The sequence below is a fragment of the Sinocyclocheilus grahami genome, unplaced genomic scaffold (assembly GCF_001515645.1).
Source record: "Sinocyclocheilus grahami isolate Dianchi unplaced genomic scaffold, SAMN03320097.WGS_v1.1 scaffold18.1, whole genome shotgun sequence".
In the NCBI taxonomy this organism is placed as follows: Eukaryota; Metazoa; Chordata; class Actinopteri; order Cypriniformes; family Cyprinidae; genus Sinocyclocheilus; species Sinocyclocheilus grahami.
Genome location: NW_015505197.1, coordinates 2,371,120 through 2,388,815, shown reverse-complemented (window position 1 = coordinate 2,388,815; position 17,696 = coordinate 2,371,120). Strand labels below are relative to the sequence as shown.

Genomic DNA, 17,696 nt, shown 5'->3' with positions numbered 1-17,696 from the left:
AGCTTACATGTTTTCTTGGGGCATTTTTGGCATTTGTGGAATCCCCATGATGTGCCCACCGTCCCACAACAGGCATCTTGTTTAGACAGGCCAGGCAGAGCTTTCCCACACTACAACACAATAAAACACAATCACATCCAGTAAATTAATGAAAGAAATAAAGAATGAGAGAGATAAAAAGAGATACTCATCTTGACCATTCACAACACACACACACACACAACTCTTGATGCCTGTTCTTTCTGATCAACACTCTGATATCTCTCCCCTGACTGAATCTAATTTGCTGAACCAGGCACGAAACGAACAAGTATCTGTGAGATGGCAATGATACACAACTCAAACAACCTGATAACACCTTCCTCTCTGCTGACATAAAAAGACAAAGTCAGAAATTATGTCTGAATGGTTGCAAAACAGATTAGAGTAAACAAACAAGACTGAGGTGAACTTAAAAAAATAACTTGATAGACTAACAGCTATAGGAGAAGAAGACAACTGGATGTTCTTTTATACTGAAGGCAGGTATTGAGTCAAAATTCTTTTGAGAATCATTCTTTTGCATTTCATCTGCAGTGCTCTTCTTGAGAGACAGATGTTACCTTGAGCACCACAATGTTCTGGTGGGAGTCTAATCTCACTATTCATTTGGTCTTTTGCTCTACTTCTTGATCATCCAATGATAGCTGAAAATGAGTTAGTTTAAAAGACATTACAAGTGAGAGACAGAGTAATAGTGGATGATTCACAGCTCCCAGCAAAGGTAAGAGAGAGAGAGACAGAGATGAACAGAAAATAAAGCTACTGAAGACATTTTGAAGACTGTGTTTTTCCATACAATAAAATTCAAGAGGGTCCAAAATAACACTGGAACCCACAGACTATCATTGTATGGACAAAAACACATAGATACACAAGACATCTTCCTCACATAAAAGCTTTATATATGAGTTTAAGACACACAAACACTCATTGTTTCTCTGACCTGCATTCCAGCAGTCTCCTGGAAGCAGCGTCCCAACTGGCTCTTGGATGTCACCGGCTGGTACTGGGGGTATGTTTGCTGGTTGGGGTAAATGACGCCGCTGTGAGTATGACCGTGTTGGATGCTCTGGCTGCTACTGTGGTAGGTGAAGGAGTGGGTGGAGTGTGTGTTCTTCACCTGCCCATTACTGTCCACCGGAGACACCTGATGGATCTGGACAGAGGCTTCTGGGGGATGCTTCACATGGACATTCACCAAACCTACAGAAACGTAACTCTTTAAGGGGGATGTTAAATACCAGAAAAAAATTATTTTGATTCAGCCCTTCTCTAAAAAAAGGAGCAAAAATTGAGATAACAGTGAGCCACGTACAAGTGAATGGGGACAATTTCTGGCAGACTTAAAAGCAGCAAAATGTGATAATTTTATAAAAGTACTTGCATTGATTATTCTGTTAAAAATTGTGCATGACTTGAGCTGTTTAAATAATTTCATTTTAGAGTTTTAGGGTTTATGGCATTGTGTTGTAATGGCAATTAAGTTGTAAAACTGAATATTATTATACAATGAATCAGTTAGTAAGCAATTTTTCCACAATAAAATCATGCTAACACATATTGTTTACATATTGTAGCTATACTGAGTTTTAAAATGTTTATGGATCAGCCCCATTGACTTCAATTATAAGTGTCTCGCTGTAACCCAGGCTTTATTTATTTATTAATTTATTTTAAGAAAACAAATTATTTTTGTGGTAATTCTGAACCCTGGTTATTCCTTTAATAACAGCAAAGCCATGTATTTCTGAATAACAAAACTGAGACAGATTCTAAATACAGGTAAAAACACAGAAATAAAAGTGTTACCCTGGTTTTGTCCAGTGCCGTAGGTGAGGGGTAATGTGTGCGTTGAGTGGACATGTGTCTTCTGTCCGTTTACGACAGCATGTTGTCCCTGGTGACTGTTGGGATTCGCCATTTGGCAGAATTTTCCAGTAAAGTTAGGTAGGCACTGGCACTTGTCCCGAGCACTGCATTTTCCTCCATTCATGCAGGGCAAATGGCAAACAACTAAAACACACACACAAGCAGAGCACAGTGTGGTTAATCACAGGCATATCGAGTGTCATTTTTCAATGTTTAGTTTAGTGACAAATTCCTGTTCAGAGACCCATCACATTTAAGAGACTGACGAACATATACACAGATGAACCAACAAAATTATCAACAAACTTTAGTTTTGTCCTGTGTTTGAGCAAGTGTTTGCTTGTGGGCCATTGTGTGTGTGTGTGTGTGTGTGTGTGTGTGTGTGTGCGTGTGTGTGTGTGTGTATGTGCTTAAATGCTTCACAGAAAATCTGTTTAACTTTTGTGGTGGCATGTAATGAAAGTTTTATGTGACACATTATGGTGAAGGACCATTCTGCCGAGAAACATCTTCGACTTTCTCTCTGCCTTGCTCACTTTTAGACATTTTGCACACTGCTTAAAATCTCAGTTGAGCTTTTAGATCACATTCGGCTAAGTAATAATACTAGCAAAATGCTAAATGGATTTAATTATCCCACAGCTGAGGTAAATAAACATTTTGGGGCTTGATATTTTACGGAAATATGTTTCTGTTGTGGTATAGGACATTATTTCAAACATTTAAATGAGGTGAACTTTATTCTCCTGTTGTGATACTCTTTAAAAACGTTCCCAAAACCAAAAGCCACAGAATATATTTAACCATCATGAACTCATCACACTAAACACTCATTAAAACAACATGGCTGTCCTAACCACCACTCCCACGCAGCACAACATGATGTAATTTCCTCTCAAACAGCATATACCTCCTGTGGCCAGACGCACAGTTCACTGACTGCAGATAACATAATTCAAGATTAAAGGCAGTATAGATGGCTTACTTGGCTATCTAAATGATGACAAATCATAGTCTTCTATTAATTTTATATACATTTTTCACACTTTTTTTTGTTCATGAAGCATGCTTTCATTCATTTTTCCAAATGAGGGCAACCCCAAATGTCCCAAAATGAGAGATTTTGTCATATTTTACTCTCTTCCAGGGACAATATTTTGTCCCCAAAGTAGTTAAACAACCCCACATTCACACACAAATAAATACATATATTTTCTCCCATACATTGGTGTATTTATATACATATTTACATTCACTCTGACAAACCATGATTTATACACAACATGCACACACACTCTTTCATTATTTCTGCTCTAGTGGGAAATCTACGACTATTCCACAGTGCCTACAGTGAACCTCAGGCAATATCTTGACACACTCATGTATGAACATTGAATCACACACACACACACACACACACATGCTTCCCATCCTGCCCAACTAGTGAATTACACAGCACAACACTCTCTTGGACACCAGGAAATAGAGCAGTATGACAGTAAACTAATTTAATGTGGCAGAAATGGTAAGACAACTAGCAGGAGCAGAATGACAGACCACACAATTATTAACTTTTACTCTTTCACACATAAATTACTATAACATGGTTTATTTAATAAAAGAGGTGTTTCTGGATTTTTTTTTCTCATTTTGTCTCTCATAGTTGAGGTATACCTATGATGAAAATTACAGGCCTCTCTCATCTTTTTAAGTGGGAGAACTTGCACAATTGGTGGCTGACTAAATACTTTTTTGCCCCACTGTATATACACATTACTGATGTGGCGATGAGATGATTTTTATTGTCATAACTGGCTTTATCTATAGCAATATGACAACTACAGAGGTTCTCACACATACACATAAGCAAACACACTGACTTTCAGATGAGCTGCCAGGAACAGCTCTAATGAGAGGCCTGGTGGGACAGTCTCGACTAGAGCAAACCGTAGTTGTTACTTGTTTAACATCTCTGGTGGAATAAACATTATGAAAACCCAACTAGGTGCAAATGAAAGAAGTCAAAACTCCAAAGAGAAAACAAACAACAACAAAATACAGTATACTTTACATACATAACAAAATATTTCCTAAATGTATGACTGAAGTTATGTTGCACACTTGTGCAAAACAACTCTACAATGGGCTTTAGATTTTATTTCTCCTTTATTACATAATCCAAATGTAATATAAGTATTAATTCTTAATTAATGCTGAATAAAAGTATTAATTCTTAAAAAAGAATACTCAGCCCATACTTTTGAATGTATGATGTATGATGATCAGTTGTTTATACTCAGACAACAGCACTCTGAACTACAAATTACAACAAGACACACACACACAGCAACTAATCAAAAAATCTAGGAAGACTTTCTGAGGGCATGTAAATGTTGATGAAAATATCACTTATATAAATAAAATATCCTTCTCTTCCACTCAGACCAGAACTCTCACATAATGCTCAAGGACACACACACACACTAAAAGCATTTCAAAACTGGCAAATGTGTTTCACACAATTGAGAACATAAAAGCAAGTCATTAGAGCTTTATGTAATTGTGATGTCATTAGCCCACCTGGAATACCACTACTTCATCTGAAAAAAAAAGCAGCAACCCACAGCCCTTAAACAGATGGAGTAACATTTTCCTGCAAACCCTAACGCCTCTGCTTGTACAGACAAGTTCAGTGGCAGCTCCATGGGGATGACTGTCAAAACACCCAACACTACTGCATCCAACAGCATGTTCAGGTGAGACATATACACATAAACAGTCGCTGGGGATGAACAGAGCAGTCTGGACTACACTGAGGATTTTTAGAAGTGCAGTAATACATTCATATCTCCAGTACAATCATAATAAAGAAGCACACAGCTACATATTGATCATCTGTGATAATGTTTTAGTATTTCTATAAGATGGTCTATTGATCTATTTGACAGTCAAAACCTAGAGTTGATCAATACTTCACAGGTCAGTATGACGGTCTCTATGTGTGCATGGAGTACCGATAAAAAAATTACCATGATACAATGTCTTTTTGCCAATTTTGATACTTGACCCGGATGACAATATATGCTATATGTAGTTTGGTGGTTCATATAGTGTTATGTGAAGTTTATGCAATGATGTGAAAGACTCAATGTTTTTAATGCATTTAACAAATTTGATATTAAAACAATCTAATTTATAGAGAAATTGAAATCAGTTGGGATATTTAACCAAAACCCTAACCCTAACATTCATGAAAAAAGCATCAGATAACAGTGTTTAAATACTTAGGTACACTACCATTCAAAAGTTTAGAGTTTAGATCTTTTTTTTTTTTATTAAAACCTTTATGTTTAGGAGGGCACATTACATTGATTAAAAGTCTTAATAAAGACTTCTACTTTGTTAACAAAAATTCTATTTCAAATAAATGCTGTTCTTTTGAACTGTCTATTCAGGCATAAAAAAAGCATTAGCGTTCCCACAAAAATATTTCAAAGCATGACTGTTTTCAACATTGATAAAAATAAGAAATGTTTCTTGAGAAGCATATCAGAAATCATCATATTAGAATGATTTCTGAAGGATCATGTGACACTGAAGACTGAAATAATAGTTGCTGAAAATTCAGCTTTGCCATTAGAGAAATAAACAAAATAATAAATTAATTAAAAACATTTAAAAAAATCATACCGACCCCAAACCTTTGAATGGTAATGTATGGGGAAAGGTATATTTAATTATTGCACATTTGCTAAGAGATCAGTCAAATTACTGAATCTATTGACAGCTCTCGTTTCATTTATCATTTGCCTGATATTGTTTATTTTTTGTTAAAGGTATCGATTTAGCATCAACACTAAGGTACAAGAAGTTGGTTCAGAGTACCGAAGCCAAAATTCTGGCATTGATCCAACTCTAATGTGTGTGTGTGTGTGTCTCCATTCTCCACGGTACTGGAGCTCGGCCTGGGATCTCTCCTCCCAGCTGCGTCTGGATCAGAGCTGACAGAATGCTCTGTGTTCCTTATAAGGCCGCACACACTCACCCACTCCAGACGTTCACCTCATTCAGACAAACAGCTTGCCGAGAGAGAGAGAGAGAGAGAGAGAGAGAGAGAATTACATCTTAGCACCATGCACAACTTCTGCCTATTCTGAGAGTATCTGTCTGAACACTTACTGCTCTGAGCTTTCCTGACCCTCTTATATTGAATACAATTTCAATCGCTCAACTTGTGGGTACTGATTACAAAACCCACTGGTGAAAACAACCCCTAGCTGAATGCTACCCTTCTGTTCACAAAGTAATTGGATTCAAAAGTAACCCTTATGTAACATCTATGTGTATAAATTGTGTCTATTGCTTCATTCTTGACCCTAATACAAGTCACAAAGTAACTACTTGCTACCGTCCACCAATATTGGCCCAAAAAGATCAGTGGACCAAGAAGTGAATGTACTTTTTTACTTTACTTAGACAGGATGAGTGTTTCCTAAACTGTTTTTGTCTTGTACTCCCAAAGCTAGGGGTGCTCCGATCAGGATTTTTGAGGCCGATCAGAGAAAGCAGTATCTGCCGATACCGATCACCGATACCGATCTTTTTAAAGCCTTCTTTTTATCATTTATAACTATTTATAATGATACTCCAATCAGGTTTTTAGACATTTATTCAGGGCCTGAATTTCATTTTTGAAAATGGAGGGAATTCCCCTCTTAGGTGACTCTTGTGAGAGGGGAAGCAGCTTTCACACAGGAGTCCGCTACTGATCCATGGCTGTTTACCACAAACACAACATTTATCCATTAGTTTGATTTCAAATCCAAACATTGTCATTGAAAATGCTTTTTCAGCATTGCAATTCTTTTTTTACACAGTACAGTAATAACATTTTTCACAGACATGTTTAAACACAATAAATATAAGCAACACATTATTCAATGCTTTTTACTTTTGCATTTACTTCTAGATTTATATATTAAGTTGCTCAAGGAAGTGGCAAAACATTTAAACTACTTTTCAGACGTTATCACAAACTTACCATTGACTGAAACAGTCAGCTCTACTGCCTTTCCTTTTGCATTGAAATCTTTATTACAAGCAATCCTGCAGTTCATAAAGAACTTTATTTTACCTCCACGAGTGCCATCTTTATCTAAAAGTGCTCTTTCCCTTTAAACCTAGCCAAAAAGCCATATGTGTTGACTGTGAAACACAGTAGAATTTAATCATATGCATTTATGGTGTAATTACTACATTTTTGTGTCAATCCATGTTCATATTTACTGCAAAAAATGCGCTGTTACTTTAATTCAGCAATTGCAGCAAAAATAGACTCGGTGCGGAAACGATCTCTGCACTGCTGCAGATGCACTGCTCCTGGAATGCACTGCTGGACATCAACCGTGTGCAGTGTGCACGCTTTATTAATCTGTTAACATGAGCGCTGAAAAAATACACACCACATTCGCACTGCAAACGGAGTAATGTGAACCTGGCGTTACGTGTGTGCGCTGTGAGTGTGCATGAGCGTACGGTCTCCAGGAGAGCGAGCGAGCGCTGAATGGTTAAACACTGGGCAAGAATGAAAAAGTAATGCAATTTATAAACTTTAGTGACGATGTGACACTGCCTCGATTGTGCAAGTGACAATTCCTTTGTCAACTGTGCAGCGTGCAGCTCGCTTATAGACAGACGATGTGGTGATTTGAAGCCATTTGCGTATTTTGAGAGAGAAAGAGCGCGCGCGGTGATTCACTCACGCTGTTTGTGAAATTATGTCTCACACAAGGTTTTCAAATTACTTTATAAGTTATTTAATTAAGAAATATGAAGGTGAGTACCTCACCTTCAGCATTATAATAATTTCACCTGCGCTGGACAGAGACGGCGCTGCTGCATGTCGTGCCAAACCTTCTCATGGCAGCGTCATCAGCTTGAGATCGTTTTTTTGAGATAGGCCTTTTTAGAGACCGCCGATCAATCATCCCAAAGCAACTTCCAGTAGGAGCGTTTCCATTACAGATTTGCGCAAAACTTTGGCGATATTTTCTGAATGTCGATAAAAAAGTATTGCGAAATGACGGCGTTAAAAACGTAACCTTTTGCCTCTTGCGATAAGTCATGGCAAAGGATTTTGGTGGGATTTTGACGGCTTTTGGCTATATTTATTCAAAGGAGGCTTATGCGTGTATCTTTACAGAAGCAGCAAAGAGTGCCGCTTCAGAAACGTGCGTGGTGCGGCTGGAATAAACCATAGACTGTATAAAAACATAAACACAAGCATTGAGTGGCTGTAATCAGCTTCAGTGACCGTATCAGAGCCACACTGCACCGCAGACGTGTGCAATGTAAATTGTCTAAGTATTAATAGTAGGGAAAGCCCCTTATACTGGAGCGCGGCCACTTATGAAGTGTTTCTTGGAGGTTATATTACGTTGAAGAATGATCATATGACTTTTTACATACGCCATGTGGCCTGTAGATGCGAAAAAGCCGTTTCCATTGCAGTTTTGCGAATTAATCCTTTTTCGCATTGCCTGAAAAACCACCTCATGCGAGCGTAAAAACTTTTTTGCGATATATGGCCGTTTTTGCGAAATTGACGCGTTTCCATTAGGCGTATTTTCAATTTTCAATTTCAATTTGCGCAGTTTGAAGGGTAATGGAAACGCGACTGTCTATAAGACGACACTTGAGCTTGTCTTTCATAAGTTTTGACCGTTCCGGGGCAATTACACTTTCTCTGAGAGAAATGCTGAATTTACTTGAAAATCAGGTGGGATGTTTAACTAAATTAATTTGCATATTGTATATTGGAATTCATATATGACAGATGCTCAACAAGTAAAAAACATTACCCATGAGCAAATACATCATAAATTGTGAAAATATTAATAATAAGTTAACGAAAAAGTAACAAAGACTGTACCACAGCCAAATCAAATTATTTCCAAATAGCCCTGATTGGGAATCACCAGATTACGCAACTAAGAAGTGTGTGAACTCTATTCAGGGGGCTGAGCTGGGCAGCAAATGAACACCAACCAGCTGAGCCGGAGGGCAGAAGACGTTCTGCTGTGTCATAACCACATGCTCTCGATCCATTCTGAGCCATTATTGTGAAATATCACTGCTGGAAACAAACCTAGAAGAACTTAGGTCCAATTATGCAGGTTTTTCAGACACAGTCTAAAGCATCTTAAACTTTTCCACAATATCTGCCAGGCAAGTGAAAACTCCCCTCCGAAATGCAACTAAACACATCCAAACATCAGCCATAATTATAGACCTGTCTAAGGCTGGACATGATGTAACAGGCCCGTGGCCAGATGTTCTCCGTTCAGTATACAGCAAAAGCAAGCACACACACATACATTCAACAAAGTCCAGTTGCCAACTAGGAAATTAGATGTTCTACAAAGACCTGGATGAACAAAAACTTCCCACTTTTCCCACAATACATTAAGAAGAGGCGGCGATGCCACTCACCGACTCTGAAGTTGGGGGCAGTAAGCGTGTCCGTAGCGTGCCCATTTTCACTGATGATAGTGGTGGTGTTGCCCTGCTGACAGCTGTTCTGACAGCGGCCATTAGTGCAGGTCATCTTGCAGATAGTCGGGGTGAAGACCACCTTGATCCGGCCTGTGTGGTTCCCTACTGCAGCCCAGCAAAGCACAGACATCAACAGAGAGAAGAGAGAAAAATCCATCAGTCTGGATGGCATGGCTTTCATAAACAACTCAGAACGACTCTCTCTCACTTTTGTAGGCAGTGTCTGGCAGAACAGCTCAGGAGTTCAGCTTTAAGAAAGTGAAACGAGAGAGGAGCGAGAGTGAGAGAGGCTGGAGAAAGGAAAAAAGTCTTTCTGTTGTCTTGTCTTTTCTTAGTCTCCTGTACATGTTCCCCTGTGACTGTCTGATTCCTTTTTCGTCCATTCCCTCCTTTTCTCTGTCTATGGTCCAATATCTCAGTCTCTGGAACATGAGGGGAAAAAAATAGAAGCAAAAGTGCGAGAGAGAAAAGAGAGAGGGAGAGAGAGAGAGAGAGAGAGAGACTACAGTAGCAAACAACTCTGGGACCAGACCCAGTTCTTCTCGCACGATTCGGACAAAGCGACAACAACTCCAAGCCTTATACAGAGACGAAAAGAGGGAATGTAGGCTTTTCCCAATTAACTCTCATTTCTAACCAAGGCTACAACTACTAATCAAACATATTAAAGGGGACATCGGATGCAAAATTCACTTTTACATGGTGTTTGCATATAAATGTGTGGACACAACCACCCTACAATGATAAAAATCCATTCACTCTTTTTTTTTGTCCCCAAAAAGCCTAAACAGTCTCAATTATCAAGTCGTTTTGATTTTCTGAGCAATATGACATCATACTGCTTAGGCCCCGCCCACGGCCGCTGCCGAACTGTCCCGTATTAGCATATCTCCACCCTCAGCCAGTTGAACACTATCCGCCATTTACTCCACGCTTGAGCAGCCGTAGCGACAACAATGTCTCTTAAGCAATGCAGATATTTTGTAGTTGGATGTAAAAGTGAACATAAGAGTCTTAATTTTCTCCCGACAACAGAGCCACTGAGGACGCATGGATGGTAACGTGCCACCGAATACACAAAAAATGGAAGAGAGGGATGGGGTGAGCAGTAACTCATTATCATTTAAAGAGACATACACCGAAATAGGTCACTATGAATAGAGCAGTTTTTGATAAGGTATAAAGATGTTGTTTTACACAACCATTGAGGATTTTTAAACAAATTGTGTTGCAGACATTTCATGAGGACCCTAAATAATCATACCAACTTGTGGAAAATGGGAATCCGATGTCTCCTTTAATATTATTAACTAGGAAAAGTGTATAGTTTAATCAATAGTTTTTAATCGATAGTTTTGGCTAGATGCAAAACATCAAATTAAAGAAAAAAAATTATTTTTAGATTAATTGATTATCAAATTGTTGTTAGTTGAAGTCCAGTTCCAACCTCTTTGTCTCTCTTAAAGGTGGGGTAAGGATTTTTCAAAAACGCTTTAGAAAACTGATTCGGGCCGAATAGCAAAACAAACTTGTAGCCAATCAGCAGTAAGGGGTGTGTCTACTCATGATGTGGAGGAGAGAGAGTTCAGTGCACAGGACGGACATTATCCGAGCCGAGCGACAGAAAGATAGAGATGGCGGATAATAAACTGTCTGTGCCGCAACAGCTAAAGTCTGTCTAGTACACTGGATGCGACAAAGCGACCGTTGACAATCATTTGAAATTTGTGTCAATACCTCAAATAGAATGCAGCAGCAGTTTTCTGTCAGGGATTTGTCGTGTCGTGCCGCATCCAGTGTCGACCATAGATATGTATATATATCTATGGTGTAGACAGCATCACTGATTATGAGTTCTATAGTATTTTGTCGCGCTGCGCCACTCGTGTTCGGTGTAGACACGGTGTAACATTGGTTTTGCTTTGTTTCACAGAACTAATCGTTGCCTGTGTTGCGTACGTATGTGTGGGGCGGAGGTATCAAAATAGGGACGAGACCCTTTTGGGGTAGGGGCGTGTTTGTTTTGATGATTTCAAATGTCAACATTGGCTACCAGAAATATATTACCCCACCTTTAAGCAGCTTCATCTCTTACCAGCATAACTAGACTTTCACACCTCTGTCTGAAAAATGCAGGGAAAAAAAACATTTCCTAAAATAGCCTAAATACTTTCATTTCAAATGTCATTTCCACCTGCAAAACTATGTGGAAAGGAATCTACCAACATTCTTCTCTCCTCGCCTAGTTAATTCATTCATTGTATTAGTGAGAATGTTATTTAAATTACAGTCTGGTAAACTCTTGGCATCACTGTCTCACTAAATATTTTCCAGTCAGGCATCTTGATTACTTGCCTGTTTTTCTGTCTGCTTCCTGTTTCTGTTGTTTCTTTGCCTCTATTCCTGACCCTTACACTATCATTCATCCTCAATCGCTCCATTAAAAATGGCATCTTGTAAAAGGATTATTTCACCAAAAAATATTATGAATTACAAAAAAAAAAAAAGAAGAAGAAGAAGAATTAGACGTCATGACTTTCCCATGACTTCATGACTTTCTTCTGTGGAACATAACAACATAATAAAAAGGCTTATACCGTAAATAGTTTTACAAAAGTAGTCCAAACGGTTTTGCATTAGTGTGATTGTTGTTTTTTAGATTTAGTTCAATTTAGAATCAAGCGGATGTAGTAGTAAGTCATTAACATCTGTATCATAATGCTCTGTTATGTAAAGCAAATCCACCAGAAGCTAACAAAATAGACATCAGTTACTGTAGTTACTGATGATGCTAATACACACCTACAGCTGTTATGAGGTTAGGAAGTGAGAGAGGAAAGTAAATTGAGGAAGCCACACTAAGTATACAGTAACAGTAAGAAGTAGACGACAAGAGACGAATGGCTTCACCAGAGCACCACACACACACACACACACACACAGAGACACACAGAGGGCTGCTGACAGGCCGTCTCTCATGTGGGACAGACCTCACCGGGTGCCAGACGCCTAAGACATTGAGAAACTAGTCACCATTACAATCTACCATTAACCACACACACACACATTTAGTTGGAAAATTTTAATTACAATAGGAAATACCACATACTTGTTTTGTTTTTATATAAAACTAATTATAAAACCTAACCTAAGGTTTGATGCTAGGATTTCAGTCCCCTACCTGAACATGAGCTAATGTTGCGTGGAGGAATATTTCTTGCCTTTCAAGCAAAAGATTGCAAATCTTGCTCAAAGTTTCTTTTTTTTTTAAATAAATTAATATTTCATCTGTTTTTCATCATTTATATCAGGATCTGACAAACTGATTTAAATGTTTACTCCTTAGTCTTTTTGAAAGATTCATTAAAGGGGTCATATGATGCGATTTAAATTTTTCCTTTCTCTTTGAAGTGTTACAAGCTCTTGGTGCATAAAGAAGATCTGTAAAGTTGCAAAGACTAAAGTCTTATATCCAAAGAGATAATATTTATAAAAGTTAAGAGTCAACCACTCCTACACTCTTAAAAATAAAGGTGCTTCACGATGCCATAGAAGAACCTTTTTGTCTAAATGGTTCTATAAAGAACTTTTAACATCTGAAGAACCTTTCTGTTTCACAAAGGGTTCTTTGTGGTGAAAGAAGGTTCTTCAGATTATAAAAAGATAAGCAAGAGATGGTTCTTTAAAGAACCTTTGACTGAATGGTTCTTTTGTGGAACCAAAAATGGTTCTTCTATGGCATCGCTTGAAGAACCTTTTGAAGCACCTTTATTTTTAAGAGTGTACCTAAAACGGCTCGTTCCAACACACCCCCAAATGTCTGCGTCACGATGTGGGAAGATTTGCATAACGCCGCCCAAATGTTCACGCAAAGAAAGAAGGTGTAACTTTTGTTCTCGCTGTAGTATCGTTGTTGCCGCCACCGCCATGTCGTGAAGGCGCTGTGTTTCGCTGTGAAAGCGAAACTACTTTGGTTGGCCTTCCAAAAGAGGACGATATTTACTTCGTCATGCCTGGAGCTGATCCGTGCTGGCCGCTGAGGAAATACATCAATTTCACGCTATGGATCGCCAGATTGGCTTGCACCGTGGACGAAGCGGAGTCCAGCCTGGGGTCGTCACATGTGGTTCCTGCAATCCCGCCGGCCGTTCCTTCGTCGAATCCGCCGGCCGCGCCGTTCTCAAGCCCGCCCGCCTCTGCTCACTCAAGCTGGTCTCCGCATACTCTAGTCCGCCGGTCACTCTAGCCCCCGGCCTCCGCTCACTCAAGGCCGCAGTGTGTGACGCTGTTTCATTGTGAAAGTGAAACTACTTTGGTTGGCCTTCCAAAAGAGGACGATATTTACTTCGTCATGCCTGGAGCTGATCCGTGCTGGCCGCTGAGGTAATACATCAATTTCACGCTATGGATCGCCAGATTGGCTTGCACCGTGGACGAAGCGGAGTCCAGCCTGGGGGCGTCACATGTGGTTCCTGCAATCCCGCCGGCCGTTCCTTCGTCGAATCCGCCGGCCGCGCCGCTCTCAAGCCCGCCCGCCTCTGCTCACTCAAGCTGGTCTCCGCATACTCTAGTCCGCCGGTCACTCTAGCCCCCGGCCTCCGCTCACTCAAGGCCGCAGTGTGTGACGCTGTTTCATTGTGAAAGTGAAACTACTTTGGTTGGCCTTCCAAAAGAGGACGATATTTACTTCGTCATGCCTGGAGCTGATCCGTGCTGGCCGCTGAGGTAATACATCAATTTCACGCTATGGATCGCCAGATTGGCTTGCACCGTGGACGAAGCGGAGTCCAGCCTGGGGGCGTCACATGTGGTTCCTGCAATCCCGCCGGCCGTTCCTTCGTCGAATCCGCCGGCCGCGCCGCTCTCAAGCCCGCCCGCCTCTGCTCACTCAAGCTGGTCTCCGCATACTCTAGTCCGCCGGTCACTCTAGCCCCCGGCCTCCGCTCACTCAAGGCCGCAGTGTGTGACGCTGTTTCATTGTGAAAGTGAAACTACTTTGGTTGGCCTTCCAAAAGAGGACGATATTTACTTCGTCATGCCTGGAGCTGATCCGTGCTGGCCGCTGAGGTAATACATCAATTTCACGCTATGGATCGCCAGATTGGCTTGCACCGTGGACGAAGCGGAGTCCAGCCTGGGGGCGTCACATGTGGTTCCTGCAATCCCGCCGGCCGTTCCTTCGTCGAATCCGCCGGCCGCGCCGCTCTCAAGCCCGCCCGCCTCTGCTCACTCAAGCTGGTCTCCGCATACTCTAGTCCGCCGGTCACTCTAGCCCCCGGCCTCCGCTCACTCAAGGCCGCAGTGTGTGACGCTGTTTCATTGTGAAAGTGAAACTACTTTGGTTGGCCTTCCAAAAGAGGACGATATTTACTTCGTCATGCCTGGAGCTGATCCGTGCTGGCCGCTGAGGTAATACATCAATTTCACGCTATGGATCGCCAGATTGGCTTGCACCGTGGACGAAGCGGAGTCCAGCCTGGGGGCGTCACATGTGGTTCCTGCAATCCCGCCGGCCGTTCCTTCGTCGAATCCGCCGGCCGCGCCGCTCTCAAGCCCGCCCGCCTCTGCTCACTCAAGCTGGTCTCCGCATACTCTAGTCCGCCGGTCACTCTAGCCCCCGGCCTCCGCTCACTCAAGGCCGCAGTGTGTGACGCTGTTTCATTGTGAAAGTGAAACTACTTTGGTTGGCCTTCCAAAAGAGGACGATATTTACTTCGTCATGCCTGGAGCTGATCCGTGCTGGCCGCTGAGGTAATACATCAATTTCACGCTATGGATCGCCAGATTGGCTTGCACCGTGGACGAAGCGGAGTCCAGCCTGGGGGCGTCACATGTGGTTCCTGCAATCCCGCCGGCCGTTCCTTCGTCGAATCCGCCGGCCGCGCCGCTCTCAAGCCCGCCCGCCTCTGCTCACTCAAGCTGGTCTCCGCATACTCTAGTCCGCCGGTCACTCTAGCCCCCGGCCTCCGCTCACTCAAGGCCGCAGTGTGTGACGCTGTTTCATTGTGAAAGTGAAACTACTTTGGTTGGCCTTCCAAAAGAGGACGATATTTACTTCGTCATGCCTGGAGCTGATCCGTGCTGGCCGCTGAGGTAATACATCAATTTCACGCTATGGATCGCCAGATTGGCTTGCACCGTGGACGAAGCGGAGTCCAGCCTGGGGGCGTCACATGTGGTTCCTGCAATCCCGCCGGCCGTTCCTTCGTCGAATCCGCCGGCCGCGCCGCTCTCAAGCCCGCCCGCCTCTGCTCACTCAAGCTGGTCTCCGCATACTCTAGTCCGCCGGTCACTCTAGCCCCCGGCCTCCGCTCACTCAAGGCCGCAGTGTGTGACGCTGTTTCATTGTGAAAGTGAAACTACTTTGGTTGGCCTTCCAAAAGAGGACGATATTTACTTCGTCATGCCTGGAGCTGATCCGTGCTGGCCGCTGAGGTAATACATCAATTTCACGCTATGGATCGCCAGATTGGCTTGCACCGTGGACGAAGCGGAGTCCAGCCTGGGGGCGTCACATGTGGTTCCTGCAATCCCGCCGGCCGTTCCTTCGTCGAATCCGCCGGCCGCGCCGCTCTCAAGCCCGCCCGCCTCTGCTCACTCAAGCTGGTCTCCGCATACTCTAGTCCGCCGGTCACTCTAGCCCCCGGCCTCCGCTCACTCAAGGCCGCAGTGTGTGACGCTGTTTCATTGTGAAAGTGAAACTACTTTGGTTGGCCTTCCAAAAGAGGACGATATTTACTTCGTCATGCCTGGAGCTGATCCGTGCTGGCCGCTGAGGTAATACATCAATTTCACGCTATGGATCGCCAGATTGGCTTGCACCGTGGACGAAGCGGAGTCCAGCCTGGGGGCGTCACATGTGGTTCCTGCAATCCCGCCGGCCGTTCCTTCGTCGAATCCGCCGGCCGCGCCGCTCTCAAGCCCGCCCGCCTCTGCTCACTCAAGCTGGTCTCCGCATACTCTAGTCCGCCGGTCACTCTAGCCCCCGGCCTCCGCTCACTCAAGGCCGCAGTGTGTGACGCTGTTTCATTGTGAAAGTGAAACTACTTTGGTTGGCCTTCCAAAAGAGGACGATATTTACTTCGTCATGCCTGGAGCTGATCCGTGCTGGCCGCTGAGGTAATACATCAATTTCACGCTATGGATCGCCAGATTGGCTTGCACCGTGGACGAAGCGGAGTCCAGCCTGGGGGCGTCACATGTGGTTCCTGCAATCCCGCCGGCCGTTCCTTCGTCGAATCCGCCGGCCGCGCCGCTCTCAAGCCCGCCCGCCTCTGCTCACTCAAGCTGGTCTCCGCATACTCTAGTCCGCCGGTCACTCTAGCCCCCGGCCTCCGCTCACTCAAGGCCGCAGTGTGTGACGCTGTTTCATTGTGAAAGTGAAACTACTTTGGTTGGCCTTCCAAAAGAGGACGATATTTACTTCGTCATGCCTGGAGCTGATCCGTGCTGGCCGCTGAGGTAATACATCAATTTCACGCTATGGATCGCCAGATTGGCTTGCACCGTGGACGAAGCGGAGTCCAGCCTGGGGGCGTCACATGTGGTTCCTGCAATCCCGCCGGCCGTTCCTTCGTCGAATCCGCCGGCCGCGCCGCTCTCAAGCCCGCCCGCCTCTGCTCACTCAAGCTGGTCTCCGCATACTCTAGTCCGCCGGTCACTCTAGCCCCCGGCCTCCGCTCACTCAAGGCCGCAGTGTGTGACGCTGTTTCATTGTGAAAGTGAAACTACTTTGGTTGGCCTTCCAAAAGAGGACGATATTTACTTCGTCATGCCTGGAGCTGATCCGTGCTGGCCGCTGAGGTAATACATCAATTTCACGCTATGGATCGCCAGATTGGCTTGCACCGTGGACGAAGCGGAGTCCAGCCTGGGGGCGTCACATGTGGTTCCTGCAATCCCGCCGGCCGTTCCTTCGTCGAATCCGCCGGCCGCGCCGCTCTCAAGCCCGCCCGCCTCTGCTCACTCAAGCTGGTCTCCGCATACTCTAGTCCGCCGGTCACTCTAGCCCCCGGCCTCCGCTCACTCAAGGCCGCAGTGTGTGACGCTGTTTCATTGTGAAAGTGAAACTACTTTGGTTGGCCTTCCAAAAGAGGACGATATTTACTTCGTCATGCCTGGAGCTGATCCGTGCTGGCCGCTGAGGTAATACATCAATTTCACGCTATGGATCGCCAGATTGGCTTGCACCGTGGACGAAGCGGAGTCCAGCCTGGGGGCGTCACATGTGG

General features: G+C 43.4%; 1 protein-coding gene across 3 annotated transcripts in view; it reads right to left on the bottom strand.

The window, feature by feature from the left end:
• The window catches only part of LOC107553384 (latent-transforming growth factor beta-binding protein 1-like), a 98,576-nt gene that overhangs the window by 42,516 nt on the left and 38,364 nt on the right, over positions 1-17,696 (bottom strand). For all 3 annotated transcript variants that reach the window (XM_016235584.1, XM_016235591.1, XM_016235593.1), the window contains exons 5-8: positions 9,403-9,570; positions 1,852-2,055; positions 986-1,245; positions 8-110 (exon numbers count right to left, since the gene is read on the bottom strand). In XM_016235584.1, the coding sequence (XP_016091070.1) occupies positions 8-110; positions 986-1,245; positions 1,852-2,055; positions 9,403-9,570 (735 nt within the window). The remainder of the gene's footprint in view (positions 1-7; positions 111-985; positions 1,246-1,851; positions 2,056-9,402; positions 9,571-17,696) is intronic.